The sequence below is a fragment of the Apodemus sylvaticus genome, chromosome 11 (assembly GCF_947179515.1).
Source record: "Apodemus sylvaticus chromosome 11, mApoSyl1.1, whole genome shotgun sequence".
NCBI classification, from domain to species: Eukaryota; Metazoa; Chordata; class Mammalia; order Rodentia; family Muridae; genus Apodemus; species Apodemus sylvaticus.
In genome coordinates this window covers 86,291,421-86,316,139 of record NC_067482.1, presented here as the reverse complement: position 1 = coordinate 86,316,139, position 24,719 = coordinate 86,291,421, and the positions used below count along the sequence as shown (strand labels likewise).

Genomic DNA, 24,719 nt, shown 5'->3' with positions numbered 1-24,719 from the left:
ATGGCGGTGAGTCTCTCCTGACTGGCGGGCAGCCGAGTTCTGAAGTGGCTTCCGTGCAGCGAAAGGCTCCGCAGAACCGCAGTTGCTTGCCGCCCGGCTGGTCAGCGAAGGTCAGTGGTCGTGGGCGCAGGGCCTAACTGGACCCTGTGTCGCCTTGGTTCCACTGCTGATGGCCCTTCAGCTGGAGCAGCCACTGCTACCGCCGCCGCCGCCGCCGCCACTAATGCTAAATTAACTTTTATGTCACACTATAGTAAGAATACATATGATATACAGTGTCTATTCCCTGACTCTGAAAATCATTAATCTTCTACCCAATTAATTTGTTCTTGTCATTAATTCTGACATTTAAGCAATGCTCTAGAAATGCGACCATACAGTAAGTGATCTTTAAAGACTAGCATTTTTTTCATTTACTATAATTGTCCGAGGGTCATCATATTAACAGTATGTTCTTTTTCACTACATAGTAGTAGGAAGACTGGTTTGTTGAGCCATTTACTCACTGTAGAATGTTTGGATTGTCCCTAATTTGCAGCTACCACAGATAAAGCTGCCAAGAAAAACTTTGTAAAAGTTTTTGTGCCAAGATATTATGACTGCTAGGTCATGTTAAGTGTATGTTTAACTTTAAAAAAAATTTCTAAACTCTTCTACCCAATAGCTGTATTTTTACATTCCAGTCATTGCGGTATGAGAAATCTAATTTGCACTTTTAACAGTAATTGGTATTTTCACTCATTTCTGTAGTAGTCCTGATAACTGTATTCCACATCATGCTGTAGCTTTAAGTTGCATTCCTCAATGACATATGAGATTCAATATATATTCACATAATTACTTGCCATCTGCATACCCTCTGTGGTGACAATGTTTATGTCTTTTTCATTTTGTAATGGTGTACTGGCTGGTTTTGTGTGTCAACTTGACACAGGCTGGCGTTATTACAGAGAAAGGAGCTTCAGGTGAGGAAATGCCTCCATGAGATCCAGCTATGGGGCATTTTCTCAATTAGTGATCAAGGAGGGAGGGCCCATTGTGGGTGTTGCCATCCTTGGGCTGATAGTCTTGGGCTCTATGAGACAGAAAGTTGAGCAAGCCAGAGGAACCAAACCAGTAAGAAAGACCCCCTCCATGGCCTCTGCATCAGCTCCTGCTTCTTGACCTGCTTGAGGTCCAGTCCTGAACCTCTTTAGTGATGAATAGCAATTTGTTGAAATGACTGTCTTCTCTTCCTTGAATCACATTTGTACTTTTTCAAACTTAGTTAAACATATTTTTGTGGGTTTATTTCTGAGTTTTCTTTCCTGTTGCATTGATTCTTCTGGAAATTTCACAGTATCCTGATTATTGTAGCTTTATAATAAGTCTTCAAGTTATATAATGTAGGCCCTCCAACTTTATCTTTTTTCAGAATTGATTTAGTTTAATAAACTGTATGCCAGATATTTTCATCTGCCCACATTTTTTTGTTGTTGTTCTCCTGCTTTATTCTAGGGAAGACAGCTCTTCCATAAGCTCTTCCTTTTCTTGTTGCAACTCCTGCAAATGCTGCTGGTTTTGTTCCAATCTGTCCTCCAACCACTGCAGTAGAGGCCCACTGACTGCTGACATCTGACTGCACAAATTCTTGGTAAATACTGAGCCATTATGGATCCTGGTCACTGAGTCAAGATGTTTAAGACTGTGAATCCTTCTATGTGCATCCTGTTCTTCCTGACACAGGATCTTTGGCAGCTCTAGTGCAGATTCAAGGCATACTTTGCCAATAGTGATATGAAGTACAGTGTGGATTGGGATTTCAATTTTTTCATACTCAGATATTTTTAGGCTTGTATGGATTGGAAGCAAGTGTAGAGTATTCAACCAGTCTGTGTTTTTGTCTTCTATGAAACAAGAAAAAATAAGTCCTACAATGCCTTGATTCATCATTTGGTACATGGCTTGTGTACATGTGACCATCAACATGTGAAGGCCAAACGGTTATCTGAGGGTGGGAAAGATATCAGCCAACAACTCTCACATTAGTTCAGCCAACCTTTCTGCCCCTGTTAAGGCTGCAGACAGCTGCTCTGGAGAAATTTCTAATGGTCCTTTTTCTTGTCAGAATGCCACAAGATGATGATAGAATGGATATGAGCAATTCTGATGGTATCTGTCAGGAGGTGATCTCCTACAAATGACACAGCCACTCCAATGACCCCTCTCCTTTAAAAAAAAGAAAAAAGGGGGAGTTGCTGAGAGGTAATCTGTGTTCAGGAAACCTGGTTTTAGGTGAAGCGGCAACTTTGAACCCAGGAAACCCCATGTGTGTGTGTGGGGCGGCTTCCACCTATGCCTTGTGGGTGGAGCTTCCACCTGCAAGGGATGGGAGGAGTTCAGTCACCATCCCCTGGCCTCTGGCCCCTGGCCTCTGCTCCAATTGCAGCCCCCACAACCTCCTACAGGAGAGACATGTGGTTATCAGTCATTTGTGGCCATGCCCCAGGCCCCTAGTGTTCTGGCTGGAGTTCACCTCTGTAGTTACCTGGCTATAGCCAGATTTTCCCCTCCCCTAGGTTACCTGGCTATTGCCAGGTATCTTCTCTTTTCTCTTTATTTCTCTATCTCCTTTTCTGTTTTTCTAATAATAAAGCATTAAAACTATGAGCTGTCTCTTAACTAAACCCACTATATAGAAGCATGGAGCCTCAGTGTTTCCAGCCACCAGGGAAGGACAGAGCAGCTTTTACAGGTGCCCAGGGCCATGAAAAGGGCCTGCCTTCCAGGCAACGACCTCCAAGCTAGCCAGGCAGCCTCCTGTGTGCTCTATGGTACTCAGGCACTGACACTCTCTATCTTGGTGTAGTGAGAAGTCCTACCAGTGTCCCCTATCCCCCAAGCAGGCTTTGCCTGCCAGTGATTCTCCTATGCGGGACCCATGCTGCTCCCGTCCCCCTGCTCCCTTCCCCCCTTTTTTCCCCCACAGGTATCCATCTTTTCTGGAACTGTGGGCATTTCAGTTCCAGTGTATGTAAATTTGGAGTCACTCATTATGTCATTCAACTCCACAATACATAGACCCACACCTCCTCCTTTCCTGTGCTCAGAGCATTGTTGAGACAAACTAACAAAGCGTTAGACTCAAGATGAACTGCCTGTACAGCTTACACCATTTCTTTTTTTTAATCTTTCATCATATTATATTTCTTTCTTCTTCTTTTTTTTTTTTTTTTTTTTTTTTTTTTTTTTTTTTTTGAGACAGGGTTTCTCTGTGTAGCCCTGGCTGTCCTGGAACTCACTCTGTAGTCCAGGCTGGCCTCGAACTCAGAAATCCACCTGCCTCTGCCTCCCAAGTGCTGGGATTAAAGGCATGCACCACCAACGCCCGGCTATTTATTTCTTTTTTAATTCGATATATTTTTTATTTACATTTCAAATGATTTCCCCTTTTCTGGCACCTTACTCCCCAAAAGTCACATAAGCCCCCTTCTCTCCCCCTGTTCTCCCATCCACCCCTTCCCAATTTCCTGTTCTGGTTTTGCCCTATACTGCTTCACTGAGTCTTTCCAGAACCAGGGGCCACTCCTCAGTTCTTCTTGTACCTCCTTTGATGTGTGGATTATGTTTTGGGTATTCCAGTTTTCTAGGCTAATATCCACTTATTAGTGAGTACATACCATGATTGAGCTTTTGAGACTGGGTTACCTCACTTAGTATGATGTTCTACAGCTCCATCCATTTGCCTAAGAATTTCATGAATTCATTGTTTCTAATGGCTGAATAGTACTCCATTGTGTAAATATACCAATTTTTTGTATCCATTCCTCCGTTGAGGGACACCTGGGTTCCTTCCAGCTTCTGGCTTTTATAAATAGGGCTGCTATAAATATAGTGGAGCACATATCCTTATTACCTGCTTGGGGAATCCTCTGGGTATATGCCCAGGAGTGGTATAGCAGGATCCTCTGGAAGTGACATGGCCAGTTTTCTGAGGAACCGCCAGACTTATTTCCAGAGTGGTTGTACCAATTTGCAACCCCACCAGAAGTGGAGGAGTGTTCCTCTTTCTCCACATCCTTGCTGACACCTGCTGTCTCCTGAATTTTTAGTCTTAGCCATTCTGACTGGGGTAAGGTGAAATCTCAGGGTTGTTTTGATTTGCATTTCCCTAATGACTAATGCAGTCGAGCATTTTTTTAAGATGCTTTTCAGCCATCTGAAGTTCTTCAGGTGAAAATTCTTTGTTTAGCTCTGTACCCCATTTTTAATAGGGTTATTTGGTTTTCTGGGGTCTAACTTCTTGAGTTCTTTGTATATATTGGATATTAGCCCTCTATCTGATGTAGGGTTGGTGAAGATCTTTTCCCAATTTGTTGGTTGCCGATTTGTCCTTTGATGGTGTCCTTTGCCTTACAGAAACTTTGTAATTTTATGAGGTCTCATTTTTCAATTCTTGATCTTAGAGCATAAGCTAATGGTGTTCTGTTCAGGAACTTTCCCTCTGTACCAATGTCCTCAAGGGTCTTCCCCAGTTTCTCTTCTATTAGCTTCAAAGTGTCTGGCTTTATGTGGAGGTCCTAGATCCATTTGGAGTTGAGCTTAGTACCAGGAGATAAGGATGGATCAATTCGCATTCTTCTGCATGCTGACCTCCAGTTGAACCAGCACCATTTGTTGAAAAGGCTATCTTTTTTCCATTGGATGTTTTCAGCCCCTTTGTCAAGGATCAAGTGGCCATAGGTGTGTAGGGTCATTTCAGGATCTTCAATCCTGTTCTATTGATCTACCTGCCTGTCACTGTACCAATACCATGCAGTTTTTAACATTATTGCTCTGTAGTATTGCTTGAGGTCAGGGATATTGATTCCCTGAGAATTTCTTTTGTTGTTGAGAATAGTTTTAGCTATTGTGGGTTTTTTGTTATTCCAGATGAATTTGAGAATTGCTCTTTCTAACTCTATGAAGAACTGAGTTGGGATTTTGATGGGTATTGTGTTGAATCTGTATATTGATTTTGACAAAATGGCCATTTTAACTATATTAATCCTGCCGATCCATGAGCATGGGAGATTTTTCCATTTTTTGAGTTCTTCTTCCATTTCCTTCTTCAGAGTCTTGAAGTTCTTGTCATACAGATATTTCCCATTTTTGGTAGTCACCCCAAGGTACTTTATACTGTTTGTGGCTATTGTGAAGGTGGTCATTTCCCTAATTTCTTTCTCATCATGCTTATCCTTTGGGTATAGGAAGGCTACTGATTTGCTTGAGTTGATTTTATAGCCTGCCACTTTGCTGAAGCTGTATCAGCTGTAGGAGTTCTCTAGTGGAGTTTTTTGGGTCACTTAGGTAGACTATCTTATCATCTGCAAATAATGATAGTTTGACTTCTTCCTTTCCAATTTGTATCCCTTTGACCACCTTACATTGTCTAATTGCCGGAGCTAGTACCTCAAGTACAATATTGAAAAGATAAGGAGAAAGGGGGCAGCCCTGTCTAGTCCCTGATTTTAGTGGGATTGCTTCAAGTTTCTCTCCCTTTAGTTTGATGCTGGCTACCGGTTTGCTGTATATTGCTTTTACTATGTTTAGGTATGGGCCTTGAATTCCTGTTCTTTCCAAGACTTTAAGCATGAAAGGATGCTGAATTTTGTCAAATGTGTTTTCAGCATCCAGTGAAATGACCACTTGTTTTTTATTTCTTTGAGTTTGTTTATGTAGTGGATTGCATTGATGGATTTCCATATATTGAACCAACCCTGCATTTCTGGGATAAAGCCTACTTGATCATGGTGGGTGATTGTTTTTAATGTGTTCTTGAATTCGGATGGCAAGAATTTTATTGAATATTTTAGCATCGATGTTCATAAGGGAAATTGGTCTGAAGTTCTCTTTCTTTGTTGGACCTTTGTGTGGTTTTGGTATCAGTGTAATTGTGGATTAGTAGAATGAGTTGGGTAGTGTTCCTTCTGTTTCTGTTTTGTGGAATAGTTTGAAGAGTATTGGTGTTAGGTCTTCTTTGAAGGTCTGATAGAATTCTGCACTGAAACCATCTGGTCCTGTGCTTTTTTGGTTGGAAGAATTTCTAGGACTCCCTCTATTTCTTTAGGGGTTATGGGACTGTTTAGATGACCTATTTGGTCCTGATTTATTTTTGGTATTTGGTATCTGTCTAGGAAATTGTCCATTTCCTCCAGATTCTCCAGTTGTGCTTTTGTAGTAGGATCTGATGATTTTTGGAATTTCCTCAGTTTCTATTGTTTTATCCCCCTTTTCATTTCTAATTTTGTTAATTTGGATACTTTCTCTGTGCCCTTTGGTCAGTTTGGCTAAGGGTTTATCTATCTTGTTGATTTTTCTCCAAGAACCTGCTCTTGGATTCGTTGATTCTTTGTATGGTTCTCTTTGTTTCCACTTGATTGATTTCAGCCCTGAGTTTGATGATTTCCTGTCTTCTCCTCCTCCTGGGTGAAGTAGCTTCTTTTTGTTCCAGAGCTTTCATGTGTGCCGTTAAGCTGCTAGTGTATGCTCTCTCCTGTTTCTTTTTGGAGGCATTCAGGGCTATTAGTTTTCCTTTTAGCACTGCTTTCATTGTGTCCCAAAGATTTGGGTATGTTGTACCTTCATTTTCATTAAATTCTAAAAAGTCTATGATTTCTCTCTTTTTTTTTTTCCTTTGGCCAAAGTGTCATTGAGTAGAGTATTGTTCAGCCTCCATGTATATGTGGGCTTTCTGTTGCTTTTGTTGCTATTGAAGACCACTCTTATTCCATAGTGATCTGATAGGAGGCATGGGATTATTTCAATCTTCTTATATTTGTTGAGGTCTGTCTTGGTTGGAGAAGGTACAATGAGGTGCTGAGAAAAAGGTATATTCTTTTGCTTTAGGGTGAAATGTTCTATAAATATCAGTCAAATCCAATTGGTCCAAAGCTTCAATTAGTTTTACTGTGTCCCTACTTAGTTTCTGTTTTCCTGATTGGTCCATTGAGGATAGTGGAGTGTTGAAGTCCCCCCACAATTATTGTGTTAGGTGCAATGTGTACTTTGAGCTTTAGAAAAGTTTCTTTTACGAATGAGGGTCCCCTTACATTTGGTGCATAGATATTCAGAATTGAAAGTTCTTCTTGGTGCATAGATGTTCAGAATTGAAAATTCTTGGTGGATTTTTCTTTTGACCAGCAAGAAGTGTCCCTCAGAGTCTCTTTTGATGACTTTGGGTTGAAAGTAAATTTTATCTGATATTAGAATGGCTACTCTGGCTCGTTTCCTGAGACCATTGGCTTGTAAAATTGTCTTCCAGCCTTTTACTCTAAGGTAGTCTTTGTTTTTGACACTGAGGTGTGTTTCCTGTATGCAACAAAATGTAGGGTCCTGTTTCCTTATCCAGTCTGTTAGTCTATGTCTTTTTATTGGGGAATTGAGCCCATTGATGTTAAGAGATATTAAGGAATAGTAATTATTACTTCCTGTCATTTTTGATGTTATTTTTATATTTGATTGGTTATCTTCTTTTGGGTTTGATGAAAGAAGGTTACTATCTTGCTTTTTCCAGGGTATAGTTTCCCTCCTTGTATTGGAGTTTTCCTCCTATTATTCTTTGTAGAGCTGGGTTTGTGGAAAGATATTGTGTAAATTTGGTTTTGTCATGGAATATCTTGCTTTCTCCATCTATGGTGATTGAAAGTTTTGCTGGGTATAGTAGTCTTGGCTGACATTTGTGTTCTCTTAGAGTTTACATGAGATCTGCCCAGGATCTTCTAGCTTTCATGGTCTCTGGTGAGAAGTCTGGTGTGATTCTGATAGGTCTTCCTTTATATGTTACTTGGCCTTTTTCTCTTACTGCCTTTAATATTCTTTCTTTGTTTAGTACATTTTGGGTTTTGATTATTATGTGATGGGAGGTATTTCTGCTCAGGTCCAGTTTGTTTGGAGTTCTGTAGGCTTCTTGTATATTCATGGACATCTCTCTCTTTAAGTTAGGGAAGTTTTCTTCCATAATTTTGTTGAAGATATTTGCTAGCCCTTTCAGTTGTAAATCTTCACTTTCATATATACCTATAATCCTTAGGTTTGGTCTTCTCATTGTGTCCTGGATTTCCTGGATGTTTGGGGATGCAAGCTTTTTGCATTTTGCATTTTCTTTGACTGTTGAGTCAATGGTTTCTATGCTATATTCGGCATCTGAGATTCTTTCTTCTATCTCTTGTATTCTGTTGTTGATATTTGCATCCATGGCCCCTGATTTCTTCCCAAGGTTTTCTATCTCCAAAGTTGTCTCCCTTTGTGATTTCTTAGTTGTTTCTACTTCTGTTTTTAGATCCAGGATGGTTTTGCCCAGTTCCTTCATTTGTTTGTGTTTTCCTTTAATTCTTTAAGAGATTTTTGTGTTTCCTCTTTTATGTCTTCATTGACTCACTTGCTCCTGTATTTCTTTGTTTTTTTGTTTTTTTTTTTGTTTTTTTTTTTTGCGTTTCTTTTTTATTGGCGTCTATTTGAGATTCATTTATGTCCTTTTTGTGTTCTTCTAGCAGCATCATGACCAGTGATTTTAAACCCAAATCTTGTTTTTCTGGTGTGTTTATGTAATCATAACTTGCTGATGTTGGAGAGTTTGGTTCAGACGCTGCCATATTGCCTAGATTTCTGTTAGTAGCATTCCTACATTTGCCCTTTGCCATCTTGTTAGCTCTGGTGTTAGTTGGTCTTGTCTCTGGCTGATGTTTGAGGCTCCTGTGAGGCTGTTGGGCTATTTCCGAAACACTGGATAGCTGGTGTGTTTCTGAATCACAGATTGCTGATGTGCTGCCCTCCTCTTGGGTGCCCTTGGAGCCCTAGTGTGCCTTGCTCCAGATTGTGTCTGTGAACCAGGTGGAGCCCATTTGCTCCTTCTGGGATTGCTGATGGTGTATGCTGCGGGGACCTTTTCTGCAGGGATCAGGCAAGTGTTGCTCACTCTGCTGGGCAGCAGCACCCCCAACCAGGTTGGTGCATGCAAGGCTAGCCTAGCTGCTCAGGCCCTGAGTTTAGGCAAAATCCTGGCCTGCTTAGGCCTGAGCAATGTTCGCCTCAGGCTATGACTGTTAATTGGTTCTGTCAGGTAGCCAAGATGGCAGCCTGCGTGCACTCCCTGAAAGTGCTGGGAGAGTCTGCCCAGCTAACAGCCTCCTGGCTGGGTTGGCACACAGGTGACCCACTGGATAGCGCAGGGCCTGGGTACAGTCCAGTGCCTGTCAGGCTTAGACACGCCCCCGCGACCCCCATGGGTAAGTCTGTATACCTTGGGCTGTTGGTTCTCTCTGGTGTCCGAGAGCCAAAATGGTGGTGAGTCTCTCGTCACTGACTGGTGGGAGGCAGGGTTCTAATGTAACTTCAATGTGATGAAATGCACTGTAAATCCGCCACTGCTTGCAGCCAGGCTGGCCAGCGATGGTCAGTGGTAGCGAGCACAGGGCCTGCCAGGACCCTGTTGCCTTGGTTCTACTGCTGATGGTCCTTCCACTGGACAAGCTGCTGCTGCCGCTGCTTGCTTGCACCATTTCTATCTACTCATGTCCCTCAACGTTCTTTCTTTATTTTGTACATTTGGTGTTTTGATTATTATGTCATGGGACATAATATTATGTCTGGCCCAATCTATTTAGTGTTCTATAAGCTTCTTATACATTTATAGGCTTCTCTTCTTTTTAGATTCCAGAAATTTTCTACTATGATGATTTTTGTTGAAGATATTTACTGGCCCTTTAAGTTGAGAATCATTGCTCTCTTCTATACCTATTATTCTTATCTTTTGTCTTCTCATTGTGTCCTAGATTTCCTGGATGTTTTAGATTAGGAACTTTTTGCATTTTCTTTGACTGTCATGTCAATGTTTTTTATGGTATCTTCTGCACCTGAGATTCTCTCTTCTATATCTCTTGTATTCTGTTGGTGATGCATCTATGACTTCTGATCTCTTTCCTAAGGTTTTCCATATCCAGGGTTGCTTCCATTTGTGATTTCTTTATTGTTTCTCTTTCCATTTTTAGGTCTTGGATCATTTGTTTAATTCCTTTACCTGTTTGATTGTGTTTTCCTGTATTTCTTTAAGCGAGTCATTTATATCCCCCTTAAAGGCCTCTATTATCTTTATAAGATGGGCTTTTACTTAAGCATCTTGCTTTTCAGGTGTGTTAGCATAACCAGGGCTTGCTGTGGCAGGAGAACTGGGTCCTGATGGTGCCAAATTATACTGGCTTCTGTTGCTTATGCTCTTGTGTTTGCCTCTCATCATCTGGTTGTCTGTGGTGTTAAGTGACCTGGGTGTCTCTAACTGGAATCTGCATTTTTGGAGACAGGAAGAGCTCTGTGTCATGGGTTACAGCAGGCCTCCTGGGAGGTATGTTGTACTCTCTCTGGTTGGGGGTGGTGCTCTGTGTCCCTGGTTAGAACAGGCTTCCTGATTATGACAGACCTCCTGGAAAACTGGCAGGCTATGGGATGTGGGAGAGGAGGAAGCATGCTGAACTGTTCTGGTGTAGGTACAGATCTCTGTCCCTGGTTATAGCAGATCTCCTGGGAGACCTAGAGACTAGAGGGTGGGGGGAGGGACAGACATGCTGATCTGCCCTGGTGGAGGTGCAGACAAGAAGGGAGATGGAGTTTCAGTGGAGGGGAAGGGTCATTTGTCTCCTGGGCTCAGTAGGGGTCCCTGCTGGGGTGGATATTTGGGCAGGTATGTCACCTGCATCTCTGGTTATGGCAGATCTCTTAGATCTGCCAACAGTGGGGTGGGGAAGGGGGAAGACACACTGATCACCCTGGTGGTGGTGAAGACTGGAAGGACAAAATCTATTTTCAGTAAAATAAAAAGTTCATTTACTAAGTACATAAATTCTAAATACTGCTCTATATATGTATATAAGTATATATACATGTATACACCAGTTTCTTATATCTTATAATATGTAAAATGTATAAAGGCCTTTTTGAAGTAATATGAATTTACTGTTAAATAAACACATGATTCTTAATCTAAATTTTTCTATTATAAAATTTCTGTTCTGTAATGAACTCTTCATGTTGAAAAAAGAGTGTGTATTCTTTGGTATTTTGATAGAATATCTGTTGATACATGAGATCTATTTGATGTATGATGTCAAATGATGCTGATGTTTTTATGTTTAATTTTTTGTTAAAATGTCCTGTCTGGTGGAGAAGATGGAGTATTAACATAGATAATAGATTGGTATTAATTTATATCTTTAAATTCACTAGTAGATTGCTTTTTTATGAAGTTAGGTGCTCCAGAGTTTGGTGCATATATGTTTATCTCTTCTGATTAGTTTTAGTTTGAAGTCTGTTTTGTAAGATATCAGGTTAGTGAAGCTCTACTTGCTTTTACGTCCCATTTTATTGAAGTGATTTTTGTCTATCATTTTACTCTAAGGCAATACCTATCATTAAAACTAAGATTTTTTTCATGCGTATGTGTGTGTGTGTGTGTGTGTGTGTGTGTGTGTGTGAACTAGCAGATGTTTTTTGTTTATGGGACCACTCAGTTTTTGAATTTTCTTTGAATTGAATTTGAATTGTCTTTTATTTTTTAGGCTATCTAAAGCCCGGTGATCTCTTTTTCTCTCTTTTCCCTTTTGGTATTTCTACAATAACCTCTATCAACTTTTTATTTTCTTTATTTTTCTGTCATTTATTTATATGTTCTAATTTTTAGTGTTGTTTTCATTATGCTGGCTGTTTGTCATTTCTGCCTTTCGCGGATCTTTTGCTTATAAATGTAGTGATTAAATCTCTTCTTTTTTGATGATATTTTTCAGCTACAATTATTTCTCCAAGTACCACTAGATTTTAACTTTTTATATATGTCACCTATTAGTGTTTAGGGAATTTCTCTTCTGATCTCTATTTTGACTTTTAATCATACATGAAGTTGAAATTTTTTTTTTGTGCTAGTCGAGGTAATCATATGGTTATTCCTTTTAGTCTGTTTTTATGATGCAACAGTTGATTAAAACATCATCCATAAATGGACATAATATAAACAACACATCATCTTTTTGACTTATAGATTTCTTTTTTTCTTTCTAGGTAAGAGGTATACCATTAATTAAAATCAAAACATTTAAATCCCCTTTATATACTGATGAATAGGCTATGTCAGTCCTCTTACAGAGATTTTCTTTTTCTTTACTTTTTTAATTCATAGGGGACTTTTGTCTATAGGTTTAATTCTGGTTTAGTTTTTTCCTATTCCTGTGACAACATTTCCTCTTAGACAGGTTAGGAGAGAAAGGATATATTTTAACTCACAAATACAGGTTACAGTCTGTCACAGCAGGGAAGCCACAGCATCAGGAGCTCATTATCTCTAAATCTAACTTCACTTACATTCTCAGGACATAGGCAAAAAATGAAACTAAATTTTTGACCAAAATATTATGTGAATAATCCCATGCTTCAGGTAGGGTCCTTGTTCCTCTCTGAAGTCTCATGAATCAGGCCTCCAATGTCCATGTCTATGTCAACATTGTTATCTTCTAAACTCTCAGCAGAATGGACTTATATTCTGTTTTATTGCATTCAATGGCTTTTTAGACCAAAATTAGAAGCTATTGTATACTCTAGTCACAAAACAAGATGAATCTATATTGTGTCAAGTTGACAAAACTAGTCATCATATGTTCCTTGTAAATAGTTCATAGAAGTTTAGTTTTAGGGAATTATTTCTCAAGCAAGTTGTTAGTCTCCCATGTTGTGATTTTTTTTAAAGTAGTGTTATGGTTTGAGTCTAGAATGCCCTTCACCAGTTCATGAATTAAATGCTTGCTGTTTAACTGCTGGTGCTATCTTGTAGCTGTGATGCCTTTAAGAATTGGCTCCTGGCTGGCTTCAGCCTGAATGTTATGCTTTCTTGACTATAGCATATGAGGATCTGCTACCCTTTATCAATCAGTGAGAGAACAAAGGTGTATAAAAAATTTAAACATATTTAAAAGATTGGGCCTTGTCAAGAGTATTTAAGTCCTTTACTAGCACAGGGCTATCCTAGCGAGGTATTTCCATCCTGAGAGAAGTAACCCAATCATAAAAGAACACACATGGTTTGCACTCACTGATAAGTGGATATTAGCCTCAAAGCTCAGAATAATCAATATAAAATGTATAGACAACATGAAGCTCAAGAAGAAGTAAGACTAAAGTGCGGATACTTTGGTCCTTAAAAGGGAGAACAAAATACCCATGGGAGGAGATACAGAGACAAAGTGTGGAGCAGAGACTGAAGGAAGGCCATTTAGAGACTGTCCCACCTGGGGATTCATCCCATATACAGTCACCAAACACAAACACTACTGTGCATGCCAAGAAATGTTTGCTGACAGGAGTCTGTTATAGCTGTCATCTGAGAGGTTCTGCCAGAGCTTGACAAATGCAGAGGTGGATGCTTGTAGACAACTATTGGACTGAGCACGGAGTCCCCAGTGGAGGAGCTAGAGAAGGACTGAAGGAGATGAAGGAGATTGCAGCCCCATAGGGGGAACAACAATATGAACCAACCAGTATCTCCAGAGCTCCCAGGGACTAAACCACCAACCAGAGAGTACACATGGAGGGACCCATGGCTCCAGCTACATATGTAGCAGAGGATGGCCTTATTGGACATCAATGGAGGGGAGGCCCTTGGTCATGTGAAGGTTCGATGCCCCAGTATAGGGGAATGCCAGGACAGGGAAGCGGGAGTATGTGAGTATGTGGGGGACCACCCTCATAGAAGCAGGGGGGATATGATAGGGGATTTTTGGAGGGGAAACCAGGAAAGGGGATAACATTTGAAATGTAAATAAAAAATATCTAATAAAAAATTTAAAAATAAAAACCAAACTGCTCAGATGCCCCGGCCTGCTGAGGTTTTTGACAGGGGACCCTAGAAGAGAAGGGCAGAGAAATAGAGACAGGAGATGTGAAGAAGGCCAAGACCAACTTTGTTCAAGGCCCCAGAAACTGTATTTTCTCAGGGAACTTATATAGGCAAGGAAGAAGTAAGGCAAGTGGTATTTTCCTCGTAGTCTGGGCATTCTGCCAAGGTGAATCTCTGGCAGTTGTAAGATGTTTTCTTCTTCTGGGAGGGCACAGTGACCATTGACCACCTGATCTCTCCGAGCTGAGGAGAAGTCAAAACCTAAGCCTATCTTTAAAATGAACTCTAAACATAAAGTAAGGTCAGTTTGGCTCCTGGCATTCAGACACAGGCCCCTGCTGCTTTCTCTAACTGAGTCTAGTTACCACCCAAGATAGCATTGTTAATGTGCTACTTTTTGTCAGGCACACAGAATATAAGTGTTACTGAATAATAAAGGATCATTTTCAACTTTCAAAGGAAGTTCTAGGAACCTTATATGACAGGATTAGAGTCTCTGAGAAGGCAAAAGGTGAAATGGCAATGAAACAGAAGGCACAATGGAGCCTCAAAGTTCGAGATTCCAAGAATATGAAGAGATTGTTGAGAGCTGTGGACAGAGAGCAAAGCTGTTCCTAAAGGGACCCCGTATGGGTTGCAACCAGGTGGAGCTACCAAGCTCATTGGCATTCATCAGACCATGTTCCCTGACTGGACATGGAGCTGCAGAATTTAAGAGTTCCTATGTCTCCATCTCTTCCTTTGAAATGGGAATGTTTACTGTGTGTTTAATGGGGAGTATGTAATTAATGACCTTTTTGATTTTTGCATAGACTCACAACTAAGAGTTTGAATTTAGCATTAGTATTCTGGACACTTATTTTTTGTAGTTTTTTGTTCATTTGTTTTTCTTTTTTGCAGTGATGGAACTGTTAAGACTTTGACTACACTAGGTGTTCTTTACATTAATTGCTGCCCATGAACCCAGCCCAATTAGCTGACTTACAATGCTATATACATTCATGCTTACACTTTTAAAGTCCTGTCCCAATACTTCCTTTGTCACTCTTTTCCAGGCACACGTTTCCTTGCTGTTTCTTAGCTAAGTGTTTTTTCCATTGTGAACATTTGGGATTGCTGTACTCACTAATACTAACTTCAGAAAATTATTTTGGCAATGTTCCTTTTTTCTCTATTTTATGGAGTGGAGTAAGAAGCAGTGGTGTTAGTTCTTCTTCAAGATCTGGTTAAATTCACCATCTAGGCATGGACATTTTTTTAGCAGCAACATTTTAAATTGCTGATTCAATTTTATTGCTTGTTATAGAATGTTTTCAATTGTTTCTCTCATTTGATCATTGATCTCTGCATTTCATTGGCATCCATTATAATGGGTCTCTATCCATGTCTAATTTTAATAGTATGCGCTCTCTCTCTCTCTCTCTCTCTCTCTCTGTTAGTTTAGCTAAATATTTTTTAAGAACTAATTTTTTGTTTCATTGTTGCTTTGCATTTTTTGTTTTTATTTTATTCTTCCCTGATCATAATGATTTCCTGCCATCTTCTTACTTGGAGTTTGGCTTGTTCTTTTTCAAACAACTAGATAACACAACTCTAAAGAGCTTTAAGGTGTTTATTTGAGATCAAGGTATTTATTTGAGATTGCCTTATTTTTGTAGTTTTAAATTCCTAATTTTGTATAGGAATACGATGTGTTTAGACTATATCTACAACAACTCCTTTTAGAATTTTCCCCTTCAACTCACCTTTAAAACAAATAGTCCACTGAGTTTAATTATTACTGTCTGTGTGTTCAAGGTATAATTAGCCATGAACTACTTACCATGGGCTATACCACTGAAGAAAACTGAATCTGTCCCAGAATCATAAGTTGCCAATAGTTCATGAGCTAGGTGTAGGGCTTTGCATGGTCCTATTCTCCATACTGGAATGACCTTGTGGCATATTGTCTTACTCTTGTGCCAATAACCACAGCTGCTTTGAGTTCATGAATTTGGTGGCCCTGTTTTGTCTAGAATATATTAGTTTGTGCCAATCTTCTGTGACCTCTGCTATTACAATCTTTTCATCTCTTATTAACCTATGTTCCTTGAGCCTTAGCAAGGAAAGGAATGTATGTCCCATTTAGGGCGTGAAGGGAATATGCTACTTAAAAAAGTAAAATAAATAAAGGCCAGTGCCAGCTATAGTATGCCCTGTTGAGTTGTTAGTTAGAGGGTTCCCAGAAATCCCAGACATAAGGGGGTTTTGCATTTTCCTTGGTTAGAGACAAGAACTTGATAGTAAGTATCATCTTGTTGATACCACACTGTCTTAGTTATTGTTTTACTGCTGTGAACAGACACCATGACCAAGGCAAGTTTTATAAAGGACAGCATTTAATTGGAGCTGGCTCACAGGTTCAGTGGTTCAGTCCATTATCATTAAGGCAGCAGTATGGCAGCATCCAGGCAGGAATGATGTAGGTGGAGCTAAGAGTTCTACATCTTCATCTAAAAGCTGCTAGGAGAAGACTGGCCCCCAGGCATTTAGGACAAGGGTCTTAAGCCTACACCCACATGATGTGACCATAACTCCTAATGGTACCATACCCTGGGCCAAACATATGCAAATCATCTCACACACACACACACACACACACACACACACACACACACACACACTTTGGTAATATCATATGGAGAAACCAAGCCTGGTACTGACAAGGAAGCTACCTGTCTATTGGCTATCCTTTATACTGCAAGAAGGTGTTATGTAGACTGATGGGAGAAAAAAATATCAAGTTTTACCCAGCTGTAAACTCTAAATTATAATGACTGATTATAATTGTAATTATAAAATATAATTATAATATAATTATTAATGACCAATAAACACACACTCAGAAAAACAGAATCCAAAATATTAAAGCAAAAGGCCAGTATAAATATAAAGCAAAAAATGTCAAAATTAGGCAAAATGAGTTGAAAGCTGTACAAAATACTATTTTTTTGTACAAATACTAACTAGTTTATTGTTAGTAAATTATTTCTGGACATGATGAGGTCTACCCAGGGGTGTGGCTAGTATATCCAGTGATAATCAATTGGAGATAAATACTTTTTTCTTTTGCTACCAGGTATCAATTGTAGATGGGTGGGCGACCACGTCCACTTTCCCCTTTGGGTTAAGACACCATTTGGTTTAAACCTGTACAGACCTAGTATGTGCTGTCACTGTCTCCGAGTTCATTTGTCCTGTTGTGTGTGGAAGACACTGTGTCCTTCTGCACTCTTTTATATAGATCTGTGAACCATGACAGGAGAGGTTTGATGGAAATATCCCATTCACCATTGAGGGCTCCAGAGTCTCGCTCTCTCTGCACCAATTGTTTAGTTGTGTGTTTCTGTGTTTAGTTTCCATCTACTGCATGAACGTCTCTGATGACTGCTGACCAAGGCAATGATCTGTGGGTACAGAAGACTGTCACTAGAAGTCATTTTGTTGCTATGTTATTTTTATCAGAAGAGTAGTATTTAGTTTATTATGAGACCTGTGGTCTATTCAGTCTCAAGTTTTTGCCACCATAAGAGGCATGGTTTCCATCTCATGAAGTGGGCCTTAAATCCGATTAGAGAGTGGTTGTTACTCCAAGGGATCTTTGTTCCATGACTGTACCAACATGTCTTGCAAGCTGGTCACCACTGTTGGTCACAAGGTTTGTACCTGGGTTGATGGATGTCTTTCTCCTTTGTAGCTTGCAGAGTACCTTTCTAGTACCATCAACAGTAGTGAGTATTGGTGAAGTTTCTAGGTTGGCATCAACTTGACTTTTTCATGTTCAAGGAGATATGTGCTGTTTTCAGCAATAAGGTTTTCCCATTAATTTGTAGAAAGCAACCAATAGTCTTGCCAATAACCTGAAATAGTTGGTAGTTTCCATGAGGCTCTTTTGACCAGAAACTCAACAAGATGTAACTTACACTTAACAAAAGCAGTTTTACTTAGTGGCTTAAGAGACCTTTTCTGAATTTAATGGATGACCATGGTAGATTACATTTCCTGATATACAGATGTTGGTCCATGACTGAATCTGCAGGATAAAGCCAACTTGATAATATTATATGCCATATTCTAGATATGAGGATAATAGTGATATAAAAGAAGAATTAGAAAATGTTTCTTCAGTTTATATTTTTCAGAATAATTTGGATAGTATTTTTATTAATTCATCTTCAAAGGTCTGGTAGAAATCTGTGGACGAATCCAGCAGGCCTTATTTTGGTTGGGAAACTTCTAATAACAGCTTCTATTTCACTTGGGGTTTTGTGTTTGTCTAAATTACTTATCAGACCTTGATTTAACTTTGGTAGGTAAGATCAAGAAAATCATCCATTTCTTTTTTTTTTCTTAGTTGATGGAATACAGATTTTTTAAGTGTATATTTATAATTATCTGGCTTTCCTTGGCATTTCTTGTAATGTTTCTCCTTTCATCTCTAATTTTATTAATCTGAATCTTTTCTCATTGTCTTTTAGTTAATTTGGCTAAGGTTTTATTAATGTTATGAGTTTTGTTAAAGAACTAGTTCTTCATTTCATTGATTTTTCATATTTTTATTTATTTGCTTCTATTTCATGTATTTTATACCCCCTGCCTCCCAGTTTGAGTATTTCTTTTTTTAATATTTTTATTCTCTATATTCTTTGTTTACATTACAAATGATTTCCCCTTTCCCTAATCCCCCCACCCCATATGTCCCATAAACCTTCTTCTCTCCATCGCTTCTCCAATCACCTCCCTCCTTTTTCTCTGTCCTTATATTCCCTTCCAATGCTAGATTAATCCTTTCCAGGATCAGGACCCTCTCCATACTTCTTCATGGGCGTCATTTGTTATGCTATTTGTGCCTTGGGTATTCAGGGCTTCTGGGCTAATTAATATCCATTTATCAGAGATTGCATTCCATGTGTATTCTTTTGTGATTGGGTTACCTCACTTAGGATGATATTTTCCAGATCAAACCATTTGCCTAAAAATTTTGTGAATTCATTGTTTCTAATTGCTGAGTAGTCAGTTTGAGTATTTCTTGCCATTAGACTCTTTTGGTCTGCTACTTCTCGTTCTAGAGTTTTCAGGTATGCTGCTAAGTTGCTAATATGAGATTTCACTCATTTTGTTTGTTTAATGTTAGTAGTTAGTGCTATGAATTTGGTGTCTTAAAACAACTTTCCTTGTCCCATAGATTTGGGTATGATGTATTTTCACATTGATTCATTTCCAAAAGGATTTTTAATTTCCTTTTTATTTCTCTCTGGGCTCATCTTTTTATTCAGTAGTGAGTTGGTCAGTTTCCATGAGTTTGTTTATTTTCTTTTGTTTCTGTTTTTGTTGATATCCAGCTTTAATCCATGGTGGTCAGATAGGAGGCAGAGTGTTATTTCCATTTACTCCTTTCTGTTAAAACAAGCTTTGTATCCAAGAACCTGGACAGTTTTGGAGAATGTTTCTTGAACTGATGAGAATAATATATATGGTTTTGTCTTTGAATTAATATGTTTTGTATATATCTGCTGTGTTCATTTGATTTATGATGTTATTTAACTCCAGCATTTCTCTTTTTAGTGTTTGTCTGCATGGCCCGTCTATTGGCAATAATGAGGTATTGAAGTCACCCACTATCACTATGTAAGGGTCAGTGTAGTAGTAGTTTCTTTTATGAACTTGGGTACCCTTATTTTTGGTGCATAAAAGTTTAAAATTGCAATGTATTTTTGGTGGATTTTTATTGTAAGTATATAGTATTCCTTGCTGCCTCCTCTGAATAGTTTTGGTTCAAAGTCAATTCTGTCAGATATTAAATGGCTACATCTGCTTGCTTCTTGGGTTCATTTATATGGAATACCTTTTAACATATTTTTACTATGAAGTGATGTCCATTTTTGTTGGTAAGATGTGTTACTTAGATGCAGCAGTCTGTTAGTCTGTTTCATTTTATTTGGGAACTGAGACAGAGAGTTATCAATAAACATTATTTGTTGATTCATGTTATTGTGTTGTTAGACTATGCTCCCCTACCTTTTCTTTTAATTTCCTCTCATGGAATTCTTTATTCCTTGTGTCTTATTGGGTGCTGGTAATCTCTTCAGACTAAAAGTTTTCTTCTAGTTACTTCTGGAGATCTGAATTAATAGAAATCACTTTGTTATAGAATGTTTTTCTTTCTCTGTTGATTGTGATTGATAGTTTTGCTTGGTATAATTGTACAAGATGTCATTTGTGGTTTCTCAGAGTTTATAGGATAGAGTCTCCATTGAAAAGTATATGTTATTCAAGTCAGTCTGCCTTTATATATAACTTGTTCTTTTTCTCTTGCAGTCTTTAATAACTTTTCTTTGTTCTTTACATTTAGTGCTTTGATTATCATGTGTTGTGGAGAATTCCTTTTATGTTCCTGTCTTTTTGATGTTCTGTATACTTCTTTTATCTTGATAGGCACCTTCTTCTGTAGGTTGGGGGCATTTCTTCTGTGTTTTTGTTAAAAAAATATGTGCCTTTCATCTGACTTTACTCTCCTTCTATTTCTATTAATTGTAGATTTTTTCATTTTCATAGTTTTCAAGATTTACTAGATATTTGTCTAGAATTTTTCAAACTTAACATTATTGTTGACTGAGCTATTGCATTTCTTCTACCTTGTCTCCAAGAGCTAAGATATTATCTGTGTCTTGCAATCTGTTTCTGAGCCTTGAGTTTTTCACTTAATATCCTAAAGTTTTCATTGTTCCTGATTTTTAAATTTTTAGTTTAGGTTGTTGATATTTTAAATTCACTTTATACACGAGATCAAATAAGAGTTCAGCTTTATTTGGTTGTGTATGAATATTAATTTTTTCAATTTTGCAACATTTCTGAGTGAATTATCATTTTTTCATTGAATATCTTATTGAAAGTTGTTTGATGCAATGAAAGAATTTACTACTGTTGTCTCTATTCTCTTTTCTAGGCATGATATGTCTGTCTGTATGCCTGACTACACAATCTTAGTATTATAACTTTGTTATTATGTTTAAAAATTAGGGAATTTGAGGCTTTGTCTTTCATTTTCAAGGCGTTTTGGTATTTGACTTTCTTTGAGATAATAAATTAATTTTAGGGGGATATTTGTCTGTTTCCAAAGACAATAGCCATTTACATTTGATAGGGATTTTATTGACTCTATAACTTTTGGTATAATTGACATTTTAACAGTAGCAAGTTTAATCCAGGAACATGGAGTACAGGTCCTTTTTATTTGTGGTTTTACTTTCAGTTATTTCTGATAGTTTTCAATATATAAAATTTTGATAGCTTGAATAAGTTTATCTCATATTATTACCTTTTTGTTGCAAAATAATGGAATATTTTCTTAATTTCAAAAGTTGCCTTAACTTCGTGTACAGAGCAAAATCTTTTAGTATGTACTATACTAGAAATAATGATACAGTCAAGCATTCTTGGGCAGTTTCAGATCAAATTTGAATCCTAAACTTATTAGGTCATTTGTTTTATCATGAACTCACATATTTTCATGCCATTCTCAGTTATATTTGTAAGAATCAGCATGAAATACGTTGCAAACAGTGCATCCTGCTTTCATAGGGATTTAAGAAGTTTCAGTATTTTTGTTCAACATGTCAATATTTTTTTAAGAAAACAAATACCTCATTTTTTAAGATTACTTTAAGAAATATTAATACCTGATTTGAAAGATTCCTTTTGATACAACATTGTATTTCACCATTGGAAGTTTAATATATACTTTAAGTGTCCAAGGGTCCTACATTATTAAACATAAAAATTAACTTTGAATAACTGATATTTTTTATATTGGAAATGCCATTCCACCAATATATTATCTGGTGTAAATTGAAGAACTCTAGAATATAGTGTGGAGAATGATCATTTTCTGCAGGCAGTTACAGTATATTTTATATTTTGGAAAACATCTCAAACATAAATGACACAAAAAATAATATTAGGTAGATTTAAGTAGTAACAGAGAACTGAATAATGTTGCTAAGAAGGCAGATGACCCATAATAACCATGCTTTAACATAATCTGCAATCATTCACTAGTGCTTGCACCAGGAAAAAGAAGAAATGGTCAATCAGAAACCTCAGCCCAATTAGTAGGTTTGGTAGATCATTTGACATGTTTGCTTCAACTTGAAATATATAGAGTGTCAATACATGTGGCTTCTCAGGGTATATGGCATTTCTCCCAGAGTTATCATTTGTTTAAGTGCCTGCTTTTTCATATTAGACTTCTGCTTTTCATTTTATGTTAATACTATAGAGTTACCTATTACTGTTCTCTTGCTAACAAGGAGAGAGGAGCCTAGAGACTTGATTGCTTTATCAGTAGGATTTGAACCTTCTTTTTAACCTGCTGCTGTGTGGTGACAGCTGCAAGAGTATTTGTGATAACTATGTTTACAGATAAGGAATGATCAAACTGATCTAGGTTAAGAATTTGCCCCAAATCACACATTTATCAAGCAATACAAATAGAACTTGAAATGATGAGATTAGAAATAAGCAGCAGTCCTCTTGCAGGTCTTGGCTCTTTATATATCTCAAACATAGTTACAGTGGACTATCCTATAGGCAGTGTTACTTTGTCTATAGTACTGAGCTCTTATGGCTTCTGTTATAACTTAAATGATGATATAGTAAGCCTTTAAACTGAACAGTAGAGGATCACTAATTTTATTTTAGGTGGTAGTGTTGATCTAAGCCAGACTCGTAATGATAATTATTTTAGATGTATGAGCAGGCTTGAGTAGTCATATTCAGAGAAAGAAGAATCATGATGATTCCTAGCAGCTAAGAAAGAGCTAGAGAGTTGCTCAGTTGGCATAGTAATAGATTTTTTTTAGTAAATCTTTTTATTTATTCGATATATTTTTATTTACATTTCAAGTGATTTCCCCTTTTCTAGACCCCCACTCCCTGAAAGTCCCATCAGCTCCCTTTCCCTCCCCCTGTTTTCCCACCCAACCCTTCCCACTTCCCTGTTCTGGTTTTGCCCTATACTACTTCACTGAGTCTTTCCAGAACAAGGGGCCACTCCGCAGTTCTTATATCTCATTTGATGTGTGGATTATGTTTTTGGTATTCCAGTTTTCTAGGTTAATATCCACTTATTAGTGAGTGCATACCATGATTCATCTTTTGAGTCTGGGTTACCTCACTTAGTATGATATTCTCCAGCTCCATCCATTTGCCTAAGAATTTCATGAATTCATTGTTTCTAATGGCTGAATAGTACTCCATTGTGTATATATACCACATTTTTTGCATCCACTCTTCTGTTGAGGGACACCTGGGTTCTTTCCAGATTCTGGCAATTATAAATAGGGCTGCTATGAACATAGTAGAGCATGTATCCTTATTACATGGTGGGGAATCCTCTGGGTATATGCCCAGGAGTGGTATAGCAGGATCTTCTGGAAGTGAAGTGCCCAGTTTTCAGAGGAACCTCCAGACTGATTTCCAGAGTGGTTGTACCAATTTGCAATCCCACCAGCAGTGGAGGAGAGTTCCTCTTTCTCCACATCCTCGCCAACATCTGCTGTCTCCTGAATTTTTAATCTTAGCCATTCTGACTGGTGTAAGGTGAAATCTCAGGGTTGTTTTGATTTGCATTTCCCTAATGACTTATGAAGTTGAGCATTTTTTAAGATGCTTCTCCGCCATCCAAAGTTCTTCAGGTGAAAATTCTTTGTTTAACTCTGTACTCCATTTTTTAATAGGGTTATTTGGTTTTCTGGAGTCTAACTTCTTGAGTTCTTTATATATATTGGATTTTAGTCATCTATCTGATGTAGGGTTGGTGAAGTTCTTTTCCCAATTTGTTGGTTGCCCATTTGCCCTTTTTATGGTGTCCTTTGCCTTACCAATAGCTTATGCTCTAAGATAAAGAATTGACAAATGGGACCTCATAAAATAGTAATAGATTTTTACAAGATGAAAATGTTCTGGAGATTTGTATATATATGAATATACCTAATACTACCAAAGGGAACACTTAAAATGGATAAGGTGGTAAATTCCATCATAGATATTTTACTCCAATTAGAAATAAAGAACATTCATCAGACATGATCGCATATACCTGTAATCCCGATATTCTGGGAAGATCAGGAGTTCAAAGTCAACCTTCACAGTATGAGTGTCTTAAAACAATAACAAGAAAATTAAGATTATGTGTGACAGCTTATATGGTGTTAGTTTACGTGGCCCCATGGGGAATGTTGCTCATTAATGCATGTTTTATTCACAGTGGTCTGCAGCCCTGGATCCTTCAATCCCCGGGATGGAACTCACTGCCTCCAGTGCAACAACAGCCTGGTGTATGGAGCGAAGACATGCATGTAGGCCAGGGCCTTGTGGGACCCAGTAGATCATTCAACATAAAAGTATATTTTTGAAGTACTAAAGTATAATAACTCACTATTATGCCAAAATTAAATAATCACAATTTACAAAGATATGGTGTCCTCATTCAATCCAGTACTATATGTATTATCTTTTTTGGTTAATGATAATGGTTAGCTGCATCTGACAACAGATGACTCTGTTGTCACTGCATTTTAAAAATTGTTTCAAATGTTCTTTATTGGGTGATGTTAAAAGATTTTTAAGGAATTAAAAAACTACCCATTTTATTTTTATTATGTCACCTATATTCAGGCCATCCTATTTTATAAGAGTTTTAATTTAAACTTAAAAAAATTTAGCTATTTGAACTTGACTCAAAGCCAGTTTCAAAATACATGTCCTGGGTCTCATTATTACACTTGTT

General features: G+C 38.0%; 1 protein-coding gene and 1 pseudogene across 1 annotated transcript in view; one reads left to right on the top strand and one right to left on the bottom strand.

Annotated features, from left to right (window-relative positions):
- The window catches only part of Zpbp (zona pellucida binding protein), a 176,718-nt gene extending 152,302 nt beyond the window's left edge, over positions 1-24,416 (top strand). Inside the window, exon 8 of the mRNA XM_052199211.1 lies at positions 24,198-24,416. Within this exon, the coding sequence (XP_052055171.1) occupies positions 24,198-24,292 (95 nt within the window). The 3' untranslated portion in view covers positions 24,293-24,416. The remainder of the gene's footprint in view (positions 1-24,197) is intronic.
- Positions 1,480-24,017, bottom strand: LOC127696226 (lys-63-specific deubiquitinase BRCC36-like; annotated as a pseudogene).
- Positions 24,417-24,719: the final 303 nt, after the last annotated feature.